This window comes from Euphorbia lathyris, chromosome 7 (assembly GCF_963576675.1).
Source record: "Euphorbia lathyris chromosome 7, ddEupLath1.1, whole genome shotgun sequence".
NCBI classification, from domain to species: domain Eukaryota; kingdom Viridiplantae; phylum Streptophyta; class Magnoliopsida; order Malpighiales; family Euphorbiaceae; genus Euphorbia; species Euphorbia lathyris.
This window is the reverse complement of record NC_088916.1, coordinates 12,331,559-12,354,950: the sequence shown is the minus strand read 5'-3', so window position 1 is coordinate 12,354,950 and position 23,392 is coordinate 12,331,559. Positions and strand designations below refer to the sequence as shown.

The following is a 23,392-nucleotide window of genomic DNA, read 5'->3' as shown; positions in this document are numbered from 1 at the left end:
TTATAAGGGAGTGCTAGGGGTTAACGGTGCTCAAGCCCTCTCGACCCCCTAGGTCCGTCCCCTATTGATCTTGATCTGTCAACAATTAATCAGGCTTCAAACAACAGAATATCTAGCATTTATAAGGATACAATTAGCAGCAACAATGATAGCTTACTAACAGAGCAGCATAACCAACGCAAACATAAACATGCCCCAAACAAATCTGGGACACAATCCAAAAACATCCATGTGAAAAAGGTATTTCATATCATTACGATCCTATAAATCAGCATATTAACATTAGAAAAGAACCTACCTAAAAAGAGCAATAATATATTCACCTAAATTTATTGCTCACAACAGAATCTCTAACCAAAATTTAATGGATCTCAAACCCCTAATTCTATCTTAATCCATGGTGACATCCAATTCCAACCCATACTGCAAACATTTTAGAATCAATACATGCTCTTATCCAACATAAGTTGAATCCTATCATCATAAATAAGCAAAGTGCTTCAATTTCAATGCAAGATATTTGAAGAAACCACATAATACCATAATCACAAGACAAGACAATAAACTACAAGAGTTAATCATAAAGATTAAAAACAGTTACCAAATCCTAAACATACCAAAAGGAGATTAAAAACAGTTACCAAATCCTAAACATACCAAAAGGATAAACATACACAAAATATACCTCATTAATGGCTAATCCTACTCAGATTTGTATGCAGCCAACATGAGTTTCATTAATGGCTAATCCTACTCAGATTTGTATGCAGCCAACATGAGTTTTGCCTGCTCTGATATCAACTCATTCCGCTTCATGAACAGCTCTAGCTCAGCCACGTGCAGTTTTCTCCACTTCTCTTCCATCTCTGATTTTTTCGCTCCCTCCGCCATATCCAGCCCTCTCTTTATCACATAATCCTTCATTGATGCTACACCTCTATCAAACTTAGCAGTCTCTTTTGAGCCGACATGGTTTTCCATTTCGGTTTCCATCTTCTCCGCCTTTTCACCTTCCTCCATAACTACACTTGATTCTATCTTCAATGGTGCCACGCTCATTGGTGTCGAGCTCTTGCTTCTTCCATAAATTCCTTCGCTGCCCCATATCTTCTTTGACAAATCAAAAGTTGTTTGATCATGCGGTTTAGAGAATGTTTTATCTTCACCATTTTTCCCTTTCTTTGCATGATTCTCAAATTTCTTCTTCAACCTCCAAACCTTATCCTTCAACTGGGTCAAAGCAACATCAAAATGCAGTGATTTTTTTATAAAATCATAATATGCATTCATGTCCTTGGCAGGATCAATTCCTTTCTTTTCAATAAAATCAATGATACCCTTCAAAAGTACAATTTCATCATCCTCACTCCATAACCGCTGAAATAACAGTTTCTTTGTATCCTCGGACTTCTCAAAAGCTCCATTGGATTCTGAATCCTTCATCTTTGACCGCTTGGAGTCTTTTGCATCCTTCCCAACTTCACTAACCCTCTTGGTAGTACATTTCCCAGGAACAACGGTGGATGTTGAGGTCTTGGATCTAGACTTTGCGCTTTTGGCTGAAGTCCCCTCCATTGGCTTAGAAGCTATAGGTTTGACATTCGAGGTCGGAACATCCTCAGATTCAGAATCAGATTCAGTTTCAGAATCGGAATCTGACTCAGGCTTTGCGGAAGAATCTGGCTTTTTGACAGCTTTCGCAGTTTGGGTTAGTTGAGGTGATGAAGGAGACCCTTTTTTTTGCATCTGTTCATCTTCAGATGAAGATTCTTCTTCACCACTTGAGGTAGTTTCCTGTTCTGAAGAAGAAGCCGGAGGGACATCTATAGGAGTTGAGCGTTTTGGGGCCATTCACTTTAATGCTACAACAGAGTATACCAAGAAAATAAGATTAGGATCAAAAAAGGAAAGAAGAGAACTGAATTTCGGTGGGATTGTGCAAATCACATGGTAACAGGTTAAGACCCAGACCCAAAATCAACAGAATTTCAGTGGGATTGTGCAAATCACATGGATTTTTCATAAAATCGACTGAATTTCACTGTGGGATTGTCCAAATCACATGGATTTGTCCTAAAAGCTAGCATGCATACCATTTTTATCCTTGAACTGGTTTTGAATATAGGTTTAGTAAAAAGCAGTGTCTCGAATCGAACATGCAACACAAGAGTTCATACAATGTCATCACTAAATTTAACAGAAATGAAACAAATTATTCCTGCCACAACACAAAATCAATCCAAACCCTAAATATCGCAGAAAGTAAACCCTAAATCCCAAATTAAACCTTCAGCCGAAATTGAATACCAAATCCAACAAAAAACATACCTTTAACAGAGATAAAGAGACAAACGGTGAAAATGGGAAGCTGAAAGCAGCTGTGGAGGCTACAAGACGCGTTCAAAAAATGGATGCAGATCAATGAAGGTCAGGTATGGATGAACCAGGTTCGATCTGATGGACTTTGACTAGTTCTGGGAAAGAAGAAGAAAGCTGAGGGATGAATTGAGCATCAGGAGAAAAGGAGGAAAGGAGAAAATAGAGGAACGAATGCAGAAAATCCGATCGTTGGAAGGGAATAAACAATGGCGTACTGGGCGTTTTTATGGAAACGCCGTTTCCGTTTCGTTTTTATGGAACACCGTTTCGTTTTATGGATCGGGTCCTCTCGGGTAAATAATTTATTAGTTCCTACTTTTTTACCTAACACACTATTTAGTACCTTTAATTTGAAAAACACATTATAAGGTCCATATATTTTATCAATATTAACTATTTGATCTTTTTGTTAGCTTTTTTAGATTTTTAACCAAAATATCTTAGTTTTTAAGATAACCATAGTAAAAACAAAATAGTCATGTTACTCTATTATTCTCTGTCTGTTTATGCTAAAAATAACAATTAAAGATCTAAAAAAAAAATAGATCAAATATTTAATATTGATAAAAGATAAGGATCTTATATATTTATAAGGAATAAATATTGTGTTAGTTAAAAAGGGACTCATAAATTATTTGCCTTTTTAACTATTCAAAAATATTCAATTTATTACCGTTTATGAGTGAAGTGCAGATTTAAACTAGATTTGATACGTCCAACTTGTGAAAAAAAAAATTGATTACCTTTTAAATTTTCAAAGTATCCTAATAGTTCTTCAATTTAGATAAAACGTTCATTTAGCTCCATGAACTTGCGTAAAATGTAATTAATTGATCATTCGGTAGAAAAAAAAACTAAATTAAATGTAGAAAATGTATTACACGCGTCTTAAAGAAAAGTAAAACGATCAAGATCGGAGTAATGTGATTCTAAGATTAGAGAAGATCATTTTTATAGTTAAGCAAATAATAATTTCATTTGTAATTTATTCTTGAATTATGTAATAACATTTTAAGACGCGTATAATACATCTTCCGTATTTAACTTACCTTTTTACAACCGAGTAATCAATTTATTATATTTTACATAAGTTTAACGGGCTAACTTGACATTTTATACAAGTTGATGGGTTATCGGAATACTTTAAAAGTTCAAGTGGTCAATCAACATTTTTGGACAAGTTCAGAGGACAAATGATGTATTAAGCCTTTAAACTATTTCATCATGATGGTTCAAAACTCTAATGTTTTCAAGTAAGGTTAATTTTAACCTCCTATTACCGAAAATTTAAAAAATATAGTTTGACTATTATTATGAAATGGAGGGACTAGGCTCAAAGAACAAAGAACATAAACAGATTAAAAATGAATCATCCTAACTAAACACATCAACTGCGTCAGCATGAATGATATCCTAGATGCATGCAGGAGGCTCGACACACTCGTGTAAACCTAACGATAAATGACTTGCATAGTTAGCCATCCAGTCAGCAGCCCTATTTCCTTTGCGGTAAGCGTGAATAACCTGCACCTCCCAGTCTTGTCGAAGCATTTCTCTGCCAAAAGGCTCGATGACGACTCTCCACCATCATGTTAACGACGAGGCGAGAATCAAGCTCAACCACCACCCGACGAAAGCCTTTATTCCAAGCTATCTGCAACCCGAAAAATAACCCCAAGATTGTTATTTAACTATCACATTGGATCTTTTAAATATCGATACACATTGATTAAAAAATGTTAAAATGTTAACAATTAAGTTGTTTACTCACCCAAAAAAAGAACAAATGTTCAAATTGGTCTTTAAAATTTTAATGGATAGTAAATTTACCCAAATCAATCTTTGGGTATCAACTCATCCCGTAAAGTTGGACCAAAATGTCAAATTAACTTAGAGTCAAATCAGCCCTGAAAATATAATATATTTTTTATACCCGAACTTTATCATGTTTACATTTTGATACTTGAAATCGATTTTTATACTTAAAAACTATTATATTCTGCATATCTGCAGAACACTTTGGTGTCGGCATATTACTTCATACGACAGTTGACAGTGCATAATATCAATGCACTAATACTATTTTGAGGGGTTCAGTGAAGTTTTTTCTGTCACAGTTTCAGTGAGTTTCTCTCAGAATTAATTATTCGTGGCTCATACTTCTATTCTCGAGAGATTTCTTTTATTAGTGCGATTTTTACCTCTATTTATTTTTCTCACATTTTATTACTTAATATAATTATTTCATTAACAGTAACTTTTAAAAAATAATATAGTATAATTAAATTTTAAATTCAATTAATTTTTATCCAAAATTAGATATTCTGCACTAGATCTGTTCATGGGCCGGGCTCGGGCCGGGCCAGTCGGGTTTTTAAGTAAAAATGCTCAGCCCAAGCCCAGCTCAGCCCACAATTAATTTAGGCGGGCTCGGGCCGGGCTGGGCTCGGGCTTAAAAATCAAATCCCGAGCCCAACCCATATAAGCCCACCTAAATATATATATATATAATTGTTAATTATAAAAAAATAATTATTATACTTAAAAATAAATATTTAATATATAAATATATATTTATTAATTAATATTAATAAGCGGGCCGGGCTGGGCCGGCCCGTGTTATTTTTATTAATCCCAAGCCCGTCCAAAAAAATAGGCGGGCTTTGGCGGGCCTGGGCCGGGCTGGGCCGATGAACAATTTTGATTGTCCAAGCCCGGTCCAAGGGACACGGGCCTGGGCGGGCCGGGCGGGTACCCGGGCCCGTGGACAGGTCTATTCTGCACTGACATATAAAGTAATCTGTCGAAGCCAAAGCGTTCTGCGGTTGCGCATAGGGCTATGCATCAATATAAAACCGAACCAAATCGAACCAAATAACTAAAAAAATTGAACCGATTGAAAACCGAAAAATATAATAAACCGATAGTACATCAAACCGATTTTTTTGGTTGGGTTTTTAACCGCATATAACCGAATTAATACAAAAAGGCATTATCAACGTAGGAATACAAAGAGGCATTATAAACTCTCAGTTATTAGTATATTATATGTAGGAAATTGTTCAGTTGATTGGCAGAGGAACTTAGGAAATAGATAACTGCTTTTTTACTGTTGGAACTTGTAACTAGGAAATGATTCATTTAGTTGCGCGGCTGTCAAATTGTTTCTCGTTGCAGTTTGTACTCGTTAGATACTGAAATATTGGACCACTTTTTTTTTTGTCTCCTGTTGGTTTTTCAAATTTATTTGGCATGGTGTTAGCTCATTGTTTGGAAGACGAATTAACACGGACTCGACTCTTAGGAATCTGGTTGATCATGCTGTTATTCAATGTTTCAGTACTCAAATCGTTGATTTGTGGGCGGCATCAATTGTTAATACAATTTGGGCTCTATGGCTTGCTCGTAATAGGTCCATTTTTGAGGATGAGAGGGTTGATACTTCCGTCACGCTGAAACGGATTTGGGGAGCTGTTCGTGAATCTACTCACACTGGACGGCGCTCCGTTTGGAATTCGCTAGTTGAACTTCAAATCTTAGGTGAGCTCGAGATTGAAAAGCGTCTTGCTAAGGCTCCGCATATTACTCCGATTTTTTGGCAACCACCTCCGAGGGATTGGATTAAGATCAATACTGATGTATCTGTCACGGGTGCTCCTGGTCCTGCGGGTTGCGGAGGTATTTATCGCTCGCATATTGGCCTGTGCCTTGGTGCATTTCCCTTTCCGATTGAAAGTTCCTTTGCTTATCTTGCTGAACTATCCGCTGCTGTTTACGCCATTGACATGGCTATCAGCAAAGGTTGGCGGAAAATTTGGCTTGAAAGCGACTCAATGTATGTTGTGCAAAAGTTCAAATCTAAATCTTATTCGGTTCCTTGGTTGCTTAGACAAAAATGGTTCAATTGTTTAAATCAAATCGATTTTGTGGCTTTTGTGGTGTCTCATATTTTTCGTGAAGGTAATCATGTTGCGGACTCGCTTGCAAATTATGGACGGATGGCAATAACATCGACTTGGTGGGATGTTGTCCCGGATTTTTGTGGATCGGTCTTTTTTCATGATCGTGTTGGACGTTGCGTTTATCGCTTTTCTTAATTCTTTGGCTTCATTTTATCCTTTATTCTTTTTATATTATGATATTTATTTACTGTTTTAATAAATTTGGTTCGGGGTTTTTTTAGGTCTGTGGTGGGGGTGCCAGCATAGCTGGGATGTTCGCCACTTACCCTTCCTCGCTAACCAATCTTTAATATAAAAAAAATATGTATTATAGCAATTTATAAATAAAATAACATGTTTCTACCAAAAAAAAAAGAAAAAAAAAGAAATAAATAAAATAACATGCCATATATATTCGGTTCGGTTCGGTTCGGTTTTCAAGTAATTTTTGTAAAACCGAACCGAATACCGATATTCGTTAAAATCCAAACCGAACACTGAATTTTCATGCGGTTCGGTTCGATTTTATGGTTTAAACCGCATAATGCAAGCCCTAGTTGTGCATAATATAATAATTTTTAAGTATAAAAATATATTTCAGATATCAAAATGTAAACATGGTAAAGTTCATGTATTAAAAATATATTATATTTTCATGGCTGATTTTGATCTTGAGTTAATTTGACATTTTCGACCAACTTTATGGGCTGAGTTTATACCCAAATATTGATTTGAGCTAAATTGATCATCTATGCCAACTTTGAGGGTCAGTTTGAACCTTTATTCCACACAAAAAATTGTCAAAGTTTTTAAAATATTTACCATGCTACTAATATGGTTACAAATAACCAACAAAAAAAAATGTATGAAACTGTTTCCATTAATTTATTGATAATTGAAGTACCTAATGTGATGTGACAATAAAATAACAGTCAAATCGGTTTTTCCAAATTTTCGGTAACGTATAGCTAAAATTGATCTCATATGAAAACATTAAGGTTAAATTTTCATCATATAATGTGGTAAGACTAAATTTGCACTTTTTCAAAAACGTTAAGGTCAAATTTCATATTTATTGTAATTTTATTATTTATATTCTTCAATTTAATAAAATTAATATTTTGTTTTTTGATTATGTTCTTCAATTAATTGTAAATTTAAAGATACTTAGGAAATTAGATTATAAAAATTGTCATGAAAATTTTACTCACATACATAATCTATTAAAATTTGATAATATAATTAAATTTTATATATAAAAAAAGACTATACAATGATTAAATATATTATTCATATATGTTAAATATAAAAAATAAAATTTTATACCAAATGAGCATAGCTCGCTTATCTCTGAAATCAGATGGATTTGAACTCATCCTCTTAGAACAAAAAAAACTATCAAAAAAAATATTAATTAAAACTAAAATAAATGTAAACTATTTTATATATATATATATATATATATATATATTTATTGTGCAACTTGTTGGTCTAATTACACTATAAAATCTTTCTAATTATTTATATATTTAAAAACTCAACCTAAATAATCATTTCTAAGAGTAATACATAAAAAAAAAAAAAACTAAAAACGGATATCTTTTGTTTGGTAATCTATTACCAACATATATAAAAGTTGAATGATGGTTATTAAAGAATTAATAGTGGAACTAATGAATTGATGTTTATTATTAATTTTGTAAAACATTTTAGTGGTTATATTAATTTTGATTGTGATTAACGTGAATTGATTCATTAAGATTAATTTTTCATTAAAAAATTAATTCTTAAATTAATTGGGAAAAAACATTCAAACAAACTGTCTTTAAGAGCGGTTTTTGACTCATTCGAAACAAATAGACTCAAAATTCTCTCTACCAAAAATTTTTCAACTCTCAAAACTTATATTTCAATTTTTTCGTCCTTATATTGGTTTTCTGGTGATAATTCGACACTCACATTTAGAGTTTGACTCACACTTCTATTATATCCTTACAAATCATTATCGATTGCTGCAAAATCTATCTCAAGAACACTAATCTCACTAGTTCTCAGAATCTTCTTTTTCTATTCATCCAGTTCATCTGAAAGTGTATTAAATCCATATTATCTTAATTTTATTATTTATGTTTTTCAATTTAATAAAAGGGTTAAGGTGCAAAAATACCTCTAACGTTTTGGGTCATGAGTAATTTTACCTTTAACGTCTAAAATGGTGCAATTTTACCCCTAATGTTGGAAGCCAAAAGCAATTTTACCCCTAACGTTGATAAATTGGGTCAATCTCAGACACCATTATAAAACATAGATACTTTTATTCATTATTCTACACCAATTGCATAAGAATTCGTTCTAAAAAAACAATTTCATATTTTTTATAATTTAATAATAGAATTTGAAATTAATATTTATAAATTCGGTGAATTTTTTGAATTTTTTTTGTCTAATATGTAGAAAAGGACAATATATTTTTTATTTTTTTCACATCCCAACGAATGTTTGTGATTTGTTACTGATAAAAATGACATACGTATGAAGTGTAGATAACAAGATTCATGACCGAGAAGACAGTTTGATGAATTATTTCTCAAATTGATCCAATTTATTAATGTTAGAGGTAAAATTGCTCTTGACTTCTAACTTTAGGGGTAAAATTGCACCATTTTAAACGTTAGAGGTAAAATTGCTCCTACCCTAACACGTTAGGGGTAGTTTTACACTTTAACCCCTAATAAAATTATTATTCTATTATTCAATTATGTTCTTCAATAGGCTGAATTTAAATCTCTCCTTCTCTAGCGGCGGCTCCTCCTCCAGCGGCGGCTCTTTCCCCTGCGGCGATTATCAGACAAATTCGATTGACCAGATCTCTCCTAGCGGCGGCTCTTCCACATGCGGCGGATCCTTCCCCTGCGGCGTCTACTCCCTCTGGACGCGGCGTCCTTCGGATTCAGAAATTGATTCGACAGGGCTCTTTTTCTTCTCTTGAGAAATCTCTAATCGGAATCTACTGGTTGAAGGAAGCTTTCTGGTCTTATTTAGAGAAATCTCTAATCGGAATCTTCTGGTTGAACGGAGGTTTCTGGTCTTATTTTCGTTTCAGATCAGGGGCTTTGATATCATCGTATTCCTGTATTCAAAAGCTTGTTTGATGGAAAAGGGAAATTTGCTTGTTGGTTGGATTGTTTAGATTAATTGATTTTTGCTGATTATCTCTTAATTTTAAAATCAAAAATATTAAAGATGTTTTTGGTAGGTTAATATAAAAGCAAATCATGGATATTGGGTTTGATGCTTGTCTCTTTCCTGAGATTTTTAGTTCAGCAACACCAGCTTTTCAAAAATCTGATCTATCTCCACAGAAGCAGTCTTATGCTCAGATCCTTGCGCCATCCTCTAGTATAATTGATACATCATCTGTTGTCATTCGTGAGGATGGGAAACATAAAATTGTGACTATTTCCTAAGCTGCATATGATCGCCGTTTGAAGATTTTCGATCATGCCCTAATCGGTCGTTTGATTCTTTCTAAAGGCGATCAGCCTTGGAAGGTAACGGACCTTAAAGTTGCTCTTTCCAAAGCCTGGGGGTTGATAACACCTTGGAGACTAATTTCACTAGGTCGTGGGTACTATCAAATTTTGCTGAATTCCGAGGATGTAAGAAACTCGGTGTGGAGTAGGGGTACTTTAGGACTAAATCCTGGCCGTTTCCGGCTTCAACAATGGGTTCAGGACTTCGATCCTTATGATCAAAAATCTACTTCTACACAAATATGGGTCAGAATTTTTTCTTTACCTTTGGAATACTGGGATCCTCAAATTTTGGCTGAAATATCCAAATGCATTGGGGATTTTATAAGAATTGATCAAGCAACTTTAAATGGAGACTTTGGACACTTTGCTCGAATTTTGGTTGATGTGGACCTTGATGGAGATCTTCCTACGACTGTTGGGATTGAAAGACAAGGTCGAAAACGATTTGTGGACATTGTGTATGAAAATTTGCCATCGTTTTGCAAAGTTTGCTCCTCTATTGGACATCTACCTTATGACTGTAGAAAGGTTAGAAAGCAACCCGACAAGTCGCTTGCTAAATCTAGCAATACTATTCGAGACATTCAGGTTCATAATAAGCCGATTAGGCAGCGGAGCGCCTCCCCGGCGACTAATCAGCGATCTCATTCACTCCACAAGGAGTGGCGTGCTGTTTCGCGTAATGTTATTCCTGTTGCTGTAGCTCATAACCGGATTAGGTCTGATCTTCACATTGATATTGATCAGTCAAATGCTTTTGACATTTTAAACCAGGTTTCTGAGGCGGGCGTTGATAATGAAATCGCCCCGGGGAATGAGATTACGGCAGAAAACCTTATAAAGGATATTATACCAATTAATGGCGACGTTTCCGATATCAGATTCACTGCTCCTCTTTCTGTCATGATGCCTGATGATGCTTTTGTGCTACGTTTGAATAATGGCAGTCCCTCAATCACTTCATGGGGATCTGAATCGGAATATGATGAGGAATTTTTGGCGGACGAGCCACCGCAGGCTATTAATGATTGGAAAATTCAGAAAAGAAAAAAGAAAAAGATTGTTCAAGCCTCTGAACACTCAATTACTCTCTCTAAGCGAGTGAGCAGACCTCCTTCCAAATATCATCAATGATAGTTCTTTATTGGAACTGTCGCGGTATCGGTAATTCAGACACTCGTCAGACTCTTTTTTCTTTTTGTTCTCGATACCGTCCGGACTTTATTTGTATTGCTGAGCCAATGGTAAATTTATCTTCAATTCCAATCTCTTTTTGGAACTCTTTGCATTATCGCTTGATTGCAACTAATGAGAGATTTTTACCTTCACTTTGGGTGTTTGCAAAAGATTCCGTTCCTGACCCTACCAGTTTGTTTGTGCACGAACAACATGTTACCTTGGATCTCAGTTTAAATGGAACTTCTCATCGTCTGATTTGTGTGTATGGCAGTGTACTTGCCAGTCATCGTAGGCTCCTTTGGGAGAGCATTTCTGAGAATCAATCTTCCTTGGGTCCCATTGATAACACTATTTTAATTGGTGATTTTAATGCAATGCTTGGGGCCCATGAAAAGACTGGTTGCTTGCCTAACCCCGCTTCATGTACTGATTTTAGAAATTTTTTGATGAATGGTGATTTTGAGGATATCCCGCCTACTGGACCTTTTTTTACCTAGACTAACGGTCGAAGGGGTCGGGCTCGGGTTGATTGTCGGTTGGACAGAGCTCTTGCTTCACCGGGTTCTCTAAATTATTGGGGTTCTATCTGCTGCTCGATTTTACCAAGGAATCATTCTGATCATCATCCAATTTTGCTTCATTATCGTTCGAGAGAAGCCCGTGTCTCTAGGTTCTGATTTCAAGGTATGTGGCTAACTCACCCTTCTCTTCGGGACATAATTGCTGATTTCTGGAGTAATTATGGAGAGCGTCTTCCACCTATGCAGCTAATTACTACTAAACTGAGAGGTCTTCGTCATGTATTAAAGCTGTGGAACAGGAATGTTTTTGGCAAATTTGATAATAATATTATTAACTCACAACATGATTTACTTAATATCCAGTCAGAGATGGAAAATAACGGGTTCTCAGAAGATCTATTGCAACGCGAACTTTTAGCCAAGGAAAAGCTTGACTCTTATACACTTCAAAAAGAGATTCATTTTCGCGAGAAGAGCAGAATAAAGTGGTTAGCTGCGGGAGATAGAAACTCTAATTTTTTCCACCGGGCCATTGCGGTGCAGAAATCCCATTTTGGTATTCATGCTTTATCCATCGATGGAGTAATTACCAATTCCGCTAATGATATAGAAGCTCATATTCTTCAATATTACTCTGAGCTTTTTAGTGCTTCGGGTTCTCAAGATTCTAATGATGCAGTAATTAAGAACATTATTCCTGTCATGGTCTCTCAAGAGGAGAATTCATCACTTACTATATGCCCCTCGCGAGACGAAATTAAGGCAACGGTGTTCAAAATGGATCATTCTAGTGTCCCGCGAACGGATGGTTTTGGTGGAACCTTTTATAAGGCTTTCTGGGACATTGTTCAGCAAGATGTTTGTGATGCTGTGGAAAGTTTCTTTGTTACTGGTTTTATGCACCCAGGGTTGAATTCAAATCTTATGGTTTTGATTCCCAAAGTGGAGGGGGCTCTATCTATTGACAAATATCGTCCTATTGTCTTGGGCAATTTTGTTTTCAAAATAATCACCAAAATCATTGCTGACCGCCTTGCTTCTACTGTCGCTAGAATTACATCTTTGAATCAATTTGGTTTTATTAGGGGCCGTAATATTCATCACTGCATTGCCACTGCCTCTGAGGGGGTAAATGTCATGGATAAAAAATGTTTCGGTGGGATATGGCAATTAAAATTGACATCAAAAAGGCATTTGACACTATGGATTGGAATTTCATTTTGGAAGTTCTAGAGGCGTTTGGTTTCTCGGTGGAATTTTGAGACTTTATTCTTAATATTTTCATCTCGTCTAGAATTTCCATTATGATTAATGGGCCCCCTAAAGGTTATTTCCGTTGTTCCAGGGGGCTTCGGCAAGGAGATCCTCTTTCTCCAATCCTCTTTTGCTTGGCTGAGGACTTTCTGAGTCGTTTAATATTAAATCATTTGGAAACTGGGCGTCTCCAGCCTATGTCTTATGTCAGAAAATCTAAATTTCCATCTCATTTGTTTTATGCTGATGATATCTTGCTGTTTTGCAAAGCTTCTGTGCAGAATATGAAATTAATTGCTGATATTTTCAAACTCTATGGCACTCTTTCGGGTCAATTGGTAAATTGGACTAAATCTGAAGCTTTTTTGGCCAAAGAATTACTCCTACTCGCGCTCGCGCTCGCATGTTAGCCGAGATTACAGGTTTTAAAATTGGATCGCTTCCTTTTTCTTACCTTGGTGTTCCTCTGTTTCGAGGAACCCCAAGAAATAGGTTGTTAAAACCAATTGCAGACAGAATTATTTTAAAATTCAGTAACTGGAAAGGGAAGTTACTCTCGATGGCTGGGCGGTTAACTCTAATTAAATCAGTGATTTCCAGTTCAGTTCTACATTCTTTTTCAATTTATAAATGGCCTCCTGACCTACTGAACTTTTAAAAAAATGCACTTTGAATTTCCTTTGGTCGGGCTCGGTGAATGAAAAGAAGCTTGTCATCTCCTCTTGGAATTTATGTTGTAAACCCATTGCTGAAGGAGGTTTGGGTGTAAAAGACTTTGCAGATATGAACATTGCCATGCTGGGCAAATTTTGTTGGGATTTAATCTCCTTAGATAATTTTCCAATGGGGCTTTTGAAGAAACGTTTCCTAAGTAAGATGGGGGGTCCTTGATCCACACCTATTGGCTCCTCGGTTTGGTCATCCGCTAGGAGTTGTTTTTCTTTTGTCTTGCAAAATTCTTCTTGGTGGATTGGCGTACACTCAAAGCTCAATTTCTGGTTTAGTTCTTTGATCTGCCCAACGGTTGCTGAACGTTTGGATATTTGTGATGATACTGAGCTTAGTGGCGATTCAGTTTTAAATTATTATGGCAGTTCTGGTTGGTCGAATCTCCCGACTGAGGTGGAAGATTTTAGGGGTGATATTGAAGATATCAAGGGAGGTTTTGACTCCGAAGATGTGTGCTTCTGGAAGGCTGATCGAAAGGGAGTTTTTTCGGTCAAAAGTCTTTACAAATTGATTCAGGGGGTTCAGCCTGAGGTGTCTTGGAAAAACTTCATCTGGAAAAGCTTCTTGCCACCGTCTCGTTCTCTTATCTGTTGGAGAGCAATTTTGAACAAGCTCCCAACTCATGATTTAATCTGTGCAAGAGGTTTGATTTTAATTTCACGGTGTGAACTCTGTCGTCTTAATTTAGAAAGTCATGACCATCTTTTTGTGAGCTGTATCTTCACGACCCAAATCTGGAACGTTATTTTTTCTTTGTTTGGTCTGCGACTTGGAGTTTTTGACAGTCTCAACTCTCTTTTGGCGTGTTTTCAATCACAAAAATTCAGTCCTCAACTCTTAGACATCTGGGTGTCTGCATTTGTAAACACAATTTGGTTAATTTGGAAGGCCAGAAATCGGGCCATCTTTGATTCTATTGAACCAAATATAGCTGTCATTTTGCGGGACCTTTGGAGCGCTCTTCGTGAGGTGCAATTTGGAAGCAAATGAGTTATGTTTCATTCAGCTAAGGATCACCATGTTTTGTCGCAACTCTCTTTACTTGGTCGCCCTCCTCCCGCACCCTCCTGCGTGGAAGTTATTTGGCGTCCTCCATTGCCAGGTTGGATCAAAGTAAATTCAGATGGATCTGTGGCTGATAATTTAGCAAGGGCAGGTGGAATTTTCAGAAACTGCAGAGGCTTTCCGCATGGTGCTTTTGCGATGCCGTTTAGCATTTGCCTCCCTTTTGAGGCGGAATTACAGGGTGTTATGCAGTCCATTCGTATGGCTTAGGATAAAGGTTGGAAGAAGCTTTGGATTGAATCTGATTCAAGCTATGTTGTTAATTTGCTAAAATCAAGATCCAAAACTGTTCCTTGGCGTTTCCGACAAGATTGGATGATTTGTCTTTCCCTTGTGTCCCAAATGACAATTTTTGTTTTGCATATTTTTAGAGAAGGAAATAGGGTGGCAGATTCCTTAGCTAACCATGGTAGATCTTCTTCTTCATTGATTTCATGGAATTCCTCGCCTTCCTTCTGCTCACATCTTGTGTCTGATGACTTGACGAGACTGCCCTAGTTTCGATTCCGCTTGTCTGTATGTATTTTATTTTGCTTTTTTGTTTGTCCTTTATTATTTATTTTGTACGGATCTTCTCTTCTCTTTTAATAATATTTTGGGCTCGACTCCATTTGATTCGAAGTATGCTAACCTTATTAGGATGCTTTGGTTCTTTTGGGTTGACCTCCAAGTCTTCAATTAAAAAAATCTAATTATTTATTATTTTTAAAATTTTGATAACATGAAACTCGTGTATCGTAATAGGCCAAAAAAGAGAAAAAATGAGTGTAATTTAAGAAGAGTTTTTATTGATGTGACACTCTTTTTTTTTAAAAAAATTCTCTTTAAAATAAAAAATTTATAAAAAATTTAAAATATCTCTTGATCTTTCTTTCAATTGTAACAATTCTTTCAATAGCGAGAGGAAAAGAAAAAACAAAAATAGGTTTAGAAAAGTTTTACTTATGTGGAACTTTCTCGATTAAAAAAACGGTTTTGATATATGCAGCCCTTAGAGCTGTATATAAGCATTAAATGCCATAGAATATATTTTTTGTATTTTCAAGATGGATATTTATTATGCATTGAACTTCAAAATACACCAAAATTCATGGGTAAATTTCATTTATGGTGTACAATCTTTACTCTAAATCACACTTTGGTGTACAAACTTCAATTTGTCACACTAATATATACGTACTTAGGGGTGACCTCCCACTGTGGTGTACAGCTGGTGAAAATGACCGGTCAACGCTCAGTCAATGTGCCACCTCAGCTTTGACCGGTCAAAAAGTAAAAGAAAGTCAATCACTTAATATAAAATTACTTTTATACCCCTATCCATCCATCTATTCATCTTCTTTCCTCTATTTCTTTCTCTCTCTTCAAATTTCTCTCACCATTGTCTTTTTAACCAGTTTTCTCTCTAATTCTGTTCTCCCTTTCTGAAACTCTTCTCCTTCCCATTCTGAAAAAATCTTTGCAATTTCCAAATGGTTGAAGGAAGCAAATGGCGATAAAGGACAGGTACCTGCATTTCATGAAAAGCAGTCTGAATTGCAACCTGTGGAAAATCAAGAGAAAGGCAGTTTGGGTCGAATCCAAAAATAATAAGACATATAGTGTCAAATGTTAATCTCTGGAAGATGTCTTGTAAATCAAGCACATTTCCTAACTTTGAGGAATTTTCAAGAACTTGGAAAAGGCCATTCGAAGAAAACCCTAGAATCTTCCTGTAGGTGCCGCGGCCTCGCCCGGGCGGACCGGGGGGTGGACACCGTTGATGACAGATGCTGTGATTGGCGCCGAAAGCAACCAATCGCGGAATCAAGCTGCTCGGCAGGGCCGGAGCTCGGAGTATGGAAGAGTCGCCACCCACGAATGGAAAATAAACACCGATCCCTTGCGGGAGACCGATGAGGGTTCGGGAAACTTAGGTACGAGCTGAGAAGGCTAGCTCCTTTCCGGAGAAAAGCTACTAGGCACCCCGACATCGCCCGGTTATGAACCATCGGCCTCTTACTTAGCATGTTAGGCGCTAACGGACTAATCGCATATTTCTTTAAGTTTAAAATTCATTTGAAACCTTTTCTTTCTCGTTTTGGAAACCGTTTTGAGCATATATTATTGAAAGCCATATTATTAAAGAATCACTCATTTACATGAATTTAGAGTATATGGAGGAAAGAGGGAGATAGAAGAACGAATTGATTTATTTACAACATGAATTGTGTCTTAAGTTATTTATTAAATCTAAATTAATCTCACTCCCAAAAACGAGTTTATTTACATGGTTCGTACCTCAATCGCCGTTGGAACGATTTAAGTACGTTTCAAAACCCCGTTAATTTACATGATGTTCACTCGAATCGTCGTTGGAACGACTTGAGCGTTTGAAAACGTTGAGCAAAAAGTTTTAACCCAAAAACGTGATTAAGCATACAAGTCCATTTATTTTTGTACCAAGCCGTTTAGTTAGGAAAACGATTCAAAACTCTATTATTTACAATGAAAACGATTTTAATTACAAGGTTCGCTTAATTCGTCGTTGGAACGAATTAAGGCTTTAAAACATGATATTTCGGAAATGGTTTAAAATGATAAAAAAAACCTTTTATTTACACTTTAGGAATATCTAGAAAAGCTTTAATTTAAATAAGCAACTTGAACTCTTTTTTTTGTGTTTTATTTTCCCTTTTTCACTCAATTAACCTTCATTTGAGTATAATTACAACAATTAATGAATTAAACCCAAATTCACCCAACCAAAACACTTTCAAAACATATATATATATATATATATATATATATATATATATATATATATATATATATATATATATATATATATATATAGGAAATTCAAAAGGAAAAGAAGAAATATGTACATATATATATATATTTTTAGTAGAAATGGTAATTATACCTATAGATTAAAAATGAGGTAAAGAGAATATATATATATATATATATTATGATTATTAATAGGTAAAAATAGTAATGAAAATAATACTAGATATAATACACTTTTATTTTAATTAAAAAATGTAAAAAATGAATAAGATTCATAAATAAGAAAATAGTATTTAACCCCAAAATAGCTTTTATGATGAATGTATAGAAAATAACCCTCCCTAAAATACATATTAAATATAGATAATAGAAAACACCACTTAATGGCCCAAAAAGTACTTTTTAATTAAGGCAAATGATATATACAACCCTTAGGGTTGTATATAAGCATTAATTCTCCATATATTTTCAATAAAATAAAATAAAATCTTAATTCTAAAGTATTTATTTGTATTGGAAATATAATTAGTTTAGTTTTTATGAGTATTTAATAATTTAATTTTTAAGTATTAATAAATTTTATTATAAGATTATCTTGAAAAACTAAATTAACACTAAATATAGTAATTTGTGGGGTTTTATTTACAGCCCTTAGGGCTGTAAATATCAGGACCCTTTAATTAATTATCCCAAATGTCCAAAATAATAATCTCTCAAACTAATAACTAACATAACTTGAATAAAACCCAAAACCATATACGTATACATGTGACTTTACAAAGCCCAAATTAGTATAAAAGATGTTTAAATATGAAATAAATAGGTATATAATACATAATTATTAGTCATATAACCCCAAAATAATTTTAATAGATAGATTACATATATATCTATACTATATATAATAGCGGAAGCAGAGAGAAATTAGGAGAAGTGTTTTAGAGGTCTTTTTGATGAGTTGTCAACGTAGTAAAAAATTAAAATTAAAAAGATTTTATTAATTAAAAATAACAGATTTATATTTATAATATATTAAACAATTACTATCCCATTAATGAAAATAATGAAAGAAAGTAAAAGTTACACAAATATGAAAAGACACGAAGCAAAGGAAATCCAAAAATCACAAATAAACTTCTATATAAAACATGATAGATAATATTATATTTGTGAAGGTAATTATTCGATTTTTTTTCATATGTTGCAGTTATTTTGTTCTCAATTGTGTTGTTGTTTTATTTTTATTAAACAATAGTTGTTATTGTTCCACCTTTCAGATCCATTTCTGTCATTACCCAGATTCTATACATCTCGCTATCTTATCTATGTTTTCTTTTTTATTTGTCTTTTTTTTCAAACTGATATCCCCAATTGAAGAAATCAGATAGAAATAGAAGATACATGAACAACTAAAATCGGAAAACACAAAAGTGTCAAAAATTACAAGAAATTCTTATGTTTCTCAAGGTAATTATTCGATTTTTTTTCATATGTTGTAGTTATTTTTATTCTCAATTGTGTTGTTTTATTTTTATTAAATAATAGTTGTTATAGTTTCATCTTTCAGAGATGAAATTCCATTTTGTCGTTACTCAGGTTCCATATCTATCACTACCTTATCTATGTTTTTTTTTATTTGTTTGTTTTTTTTTCAAAATGACTAAAATAAAGATTTTGTATATTTGGATTATTTTTTAGTATATTTTTTTTATTTTTATGCATTTTGGTACAAATAGATATAAAGTTTCACACAATAGCTGTACATTGAAGTTGGAGACATATTGAATAAAATATTAAAGAGGTATTGAAATATTTTACTTACAATGAAGTTTATTTCAATTATAATTTATGTTATATTATTATTATTATTATTATCAATAAGTTATTTTTTCCAGTTCTCTAGACAAAGAGATTGTAAGCGTCTAATACACTTGATAAGATGTTTATTCTGGAAGAATTTGGATTATGCTAGATACAAATTCAAAATGAAGGTAAATAAAAAAAAATTTTGATGCTCAAAATCCTAAAAATGTACATTAATTATGGGATATTGAGATAATTGCTTTTGCAATATTGGCTTATATAGTTTTTAACTATTATATTGTGTTTTGTACAAAATTATTGGTATTTCAAGAGTTTTTAACAGATGAAAATGAAACATGATCAGAACACAAGTTGTTAAAAAATATTAATTAAAAATATTATTATTTGAATCTCTTCAAATTCCAAATGTTGAGCATAATGATTTTAATTAATAGAATTAATTTCACATATTAATTATAAACGTTTTTTTTTGTACTGGGTAGTTACAATTGCGATTTAATTCTATTTAACTAAAATTAATTTATGGACTTAATATTTCATTAAGAAAAAATAAAAAATTTAATTAATGGGCAAAATATATTTCTACTCTCCTATTTATATGCTTTTATATTGACATTCTCTCTTATTTAAAAAAAAAAAAACGAGAGGAAGATAGTTCTCTCTTAATTATCCATTCATTTTTGTTTTCTATTCTTTTTTTTTCTTGCTTACGAAATTCAAGAATGTATAATTATTAGAAAATATTAATGAAGTCAAATAAGTGATATCTGCGAACGTGACTGATATTCTATACAGTGAAAGAATGAAAAACAAATTGATTGAATGTCTTGATGAGATATTACGAGATAAAAATAGAAGAAATCATCACATTAAGCTGATTCAATTGGATATATTGGATTATTGTAGCAGAATGAATAATTGAATTCGAATACTTGGTGATCATGAAATTTCATCAAACAAAATAATTATCATCAAGATGAATTTGTAACTAATTCTTATCAATTTCATTTTTTTTATATATGTAACATATTGAATTGATAAAGTTTCTTCATGTGCAATATTAGAAAAGTATGGATTCTAATAGTTCATAGCATAATATATTGATGTTGCTTCCATTTTAACATAGATTGTAATTCTTTTGTACCGTAGATATAATATTTCATTTTAATTGTAGTTTAATTCAATTTTTGTTTAACATAGATTATAATTCTTTTATATCATAAATATAATATTTAATTTTAATTACAGTTTAATTCAATTTTTGGTTTTTCATTATATTCTAATATATTTCTTAATTAATCTCCTATTTTATTATTATTGTTTCACAAAATTATTAAAAAATACAAATCATTGAATTTTGTAAAAATAAATAAATCATTCACCTTTAATTAAAATTCTATAAGAAAATTAAAATTATTTTCAAAATTAATTTAATTTAATTTGAATTATCAATAAAAAATATATATTAATTTCAAATATATATAATATAAATTTTTTTCATAGCATGATATAAAATTACTTAAAAATAAATATGTCAATTTATTTATTCATCTAAATTATATAAAAATTTCATATCCCGTGCATCGCACGGGTTTTCGACTAGTATAACATAATAAAAGAACAAAAAGCCAAAAAAACTCAAAGAAATAACCAATTTGAAATTCCAGCAGAGTTAGTGACGGAAAATCCGTCACTAACCTTATTTACTGACAGAAAACGGGATATTACAGAAACAGTCCCTTTGAAATTCCAAATTTATCAAAACTTATTAGATCTACTTTATTTCATCATTTTAGCCCCCAAACTACCCCAAATCGGGTCATGGCTTGTAACGGAGGATTCTAAAACGATGTTTTATTGAAAATAATGGTTCAAAACATTTGTAAACACACGGATCTACGACGTTTGGATCCCGAACTACCCTTAAATCGGGTCACGGTTAGTATTGGGATCCAAACGAAGTTTTTATTTCAAAACCAAAACCAAATACTTGTTCAAATGCAAAATGAAAAATTAACCTAACAAATCTAAACAATGAAAGTGTAAAAAACAAATAAATAAATAGATCTAAACAACAAAAATGCAATAAAGAATTAAACGGGTCTAGTTCCTCGGATTATTACCTCTTAATTGGTAACGGATTCCAAATCAAGTCGATTGATTAGTGACTTAGAGTCGTTTTTGTGGGTTTTTGAGAGAATTCGGGTCTCGGTGAAATTTGCCAGGGGTTCGGGTCTAATTTTCTCTTCCCTTGTGCATTGAGCTCCATCCTATTTATAGGCATGGAGCTCCCAACACTTCATTTATCCTTGGCTCCAAGCAAACTTGGAGCCAAAGATTAGCCAAATTAGCCTAGGAAACTTCCTCCTCTTTTCCTTTTTATTTTTGTTTTACTTTATTTATTTTTGTATTATTTCTTTTTAATAAAATAATAAAACAACAACAAAAAAAATAAATGAAATAAGAAACAAAAAAAAAAAAAAGTAAAAGCACTTGGCTTTGGCCAAGTGCAGCGAAATTGCACTTGGCCAAAGCCAAGTGCCATTGGGCTGGGCCTAGGCGGCCCAGCCCCTGTCACGGGCCGTCTAACGGCCCGTGACGAACCTCGCGACCCCCGACGGAACCGCGTTTGTATATAAAAAAAAAAAACCTAAAATTAACCTAAATCCAAAAATGATTTTTATCAAAAAATGATTTTTGTCAAAACCGATTTTATAAAATTAGCTTTTATAAAATCGATCTTTTTACAAAACTATTTTTTTATTGTTCGAATTCTAAAACAAAACCCCTATCGACCCGAGATTTTATTAATAATGAAATACTCCGAATTTGGCGAAATGATTTAAGATTTCATTCGCGGAACCGATTCACCCGTCATCTCGATTTCATTTCCGAATTCGATCAAACCGGTCTCAACGGTTCCTTCGAACAATGTTTTTATTTATTATTTTTATCGACTCATCATTTATTTTAATCGACTAATTTGGATCCCTTTTTATAATTTTTCTTCATCGGTCCTCCGACCCCGGTGTCTACACTTCCTAATTGCTTTAGGCAATTTCATGCTATTTGACCAAAATATCCAAACAGTAATACTCAACATAATTCCAAAAAATATCCAAACAATTTCATGCATCAGCCTTGAGGATACCAAAGAGAGTTTGAGAAGGGGGAGAACATAATTAGAAAGAAAACTGTTTAAAAAAGACAGTGGTGAGAGAAATTTGAAGATAGAGAAAGAAATGGAGGGAAGAAGATGGAGTGATAGGGGTATAAAAGTAATTTTATATTAAGTGGTTGATTTTTTTACTTTTTGACCGGTCAAAGCTGAGGTGGTGCGTTGACTGAGCGTTGACCGGCCATTTTCACCAGCTGTACACTACAGTGGGAGGTCACCCCTAAGTACGTATATATTAGTGTGACAAATTGAAGCTTGTACACCAATGTGTGATTTAGAGTAAAGGTTATACATCATAGATGAAATTTACCCCAAAATTCATTTAATGCAATCATAAATTCTTTTATATTTTCTATATCTGCATTCAACAACAACAACAACAAAGCCTTAGTCTCGAAATGATTCGGGGTTTTAAAAATGATTCGGGGTTTCTATATGTGCATTAATTTTTTATTTTTTATTTTTTGAAAAGATATTTGTATTTATTATTTCGACAAGTTATTTATAACTGTGTTAGTAACAGAATAAAAGTTACAAATAACCTGTCGAAATAACACAATTATAAATAAACTGTCGAAATGATAATGTTTAAGTCTGACAGATACAAGTTACACATAAAAAACTGCATACAACTCGTCAAAATACAATTAACTGTTTTATTTTATCGATGAACTTCTTTGGAATATCTGATGTGATAGTCAAATAACTGTCAAATCAGTAAGTTCAAATTTTCTGCTGTGTAAGGATAAAATGAACTTGCTTGACATTGTTAGGGGTAAAATTGCACAAATTCATAATTACGGGTAAATCTGTACCTTTTAAAAAACGTTAGAAGTTCAATATATAATAAAGGGAAAAGTACAAAAATAAACCTTGTGGTTACACTCATTTTCGAACAGCACCCATGTGGTTTAAAAGTTTGCAAAGTGATACCAGGTACTTCATTCCGTTAGCAAACACATACCAAATTGACTAACGGTGTTAAAAGTCAAAAGGAAAAGAGTTAATTTGGTC

General features: G+C 33.5%; 1 protein-coding gene across 1 annotated transcript; it reads right to left on the bottom strand.

The window, feature by feature from the left end:
* Positions 1–555: 555 nt before the first annotated feature.
* LOC136235795 (GLABROUS1 enhancer-binding protein-like) lies at positions 556–2,605 on the bottom strand. The gene is made up of 2 exons (XM_066025826.1): positions 2,329–2,605; positions 556–1,862 (listed from the first exon to the last, which is right to left on the bottom strand). The coding sequence occupies exon 2, from the start codon at positions 1,849–1,851 to the stop codon at positions 751–753; it is 1,101 nt and encodes a 366-aa protein (XP_065881898.1). The 5' UTR covers positions 1,852–1,862; positions 2,329–2,605; the 3' UTR covers positions 556–750.
* Between the last annotated feature and the right edge of the window lie 20,787 nt (positions 2,606–23,392).

What these genes read in the sequence shown, in the direction of transcription:
- LOC136235795 (XM_066025826.1), bottom strand. Translation starts at nt 1,851, where the DNA reads ATGGCCCCAAAACGCTCAACTCCTATAGATGTCCCTCCGGCTTCTTCT.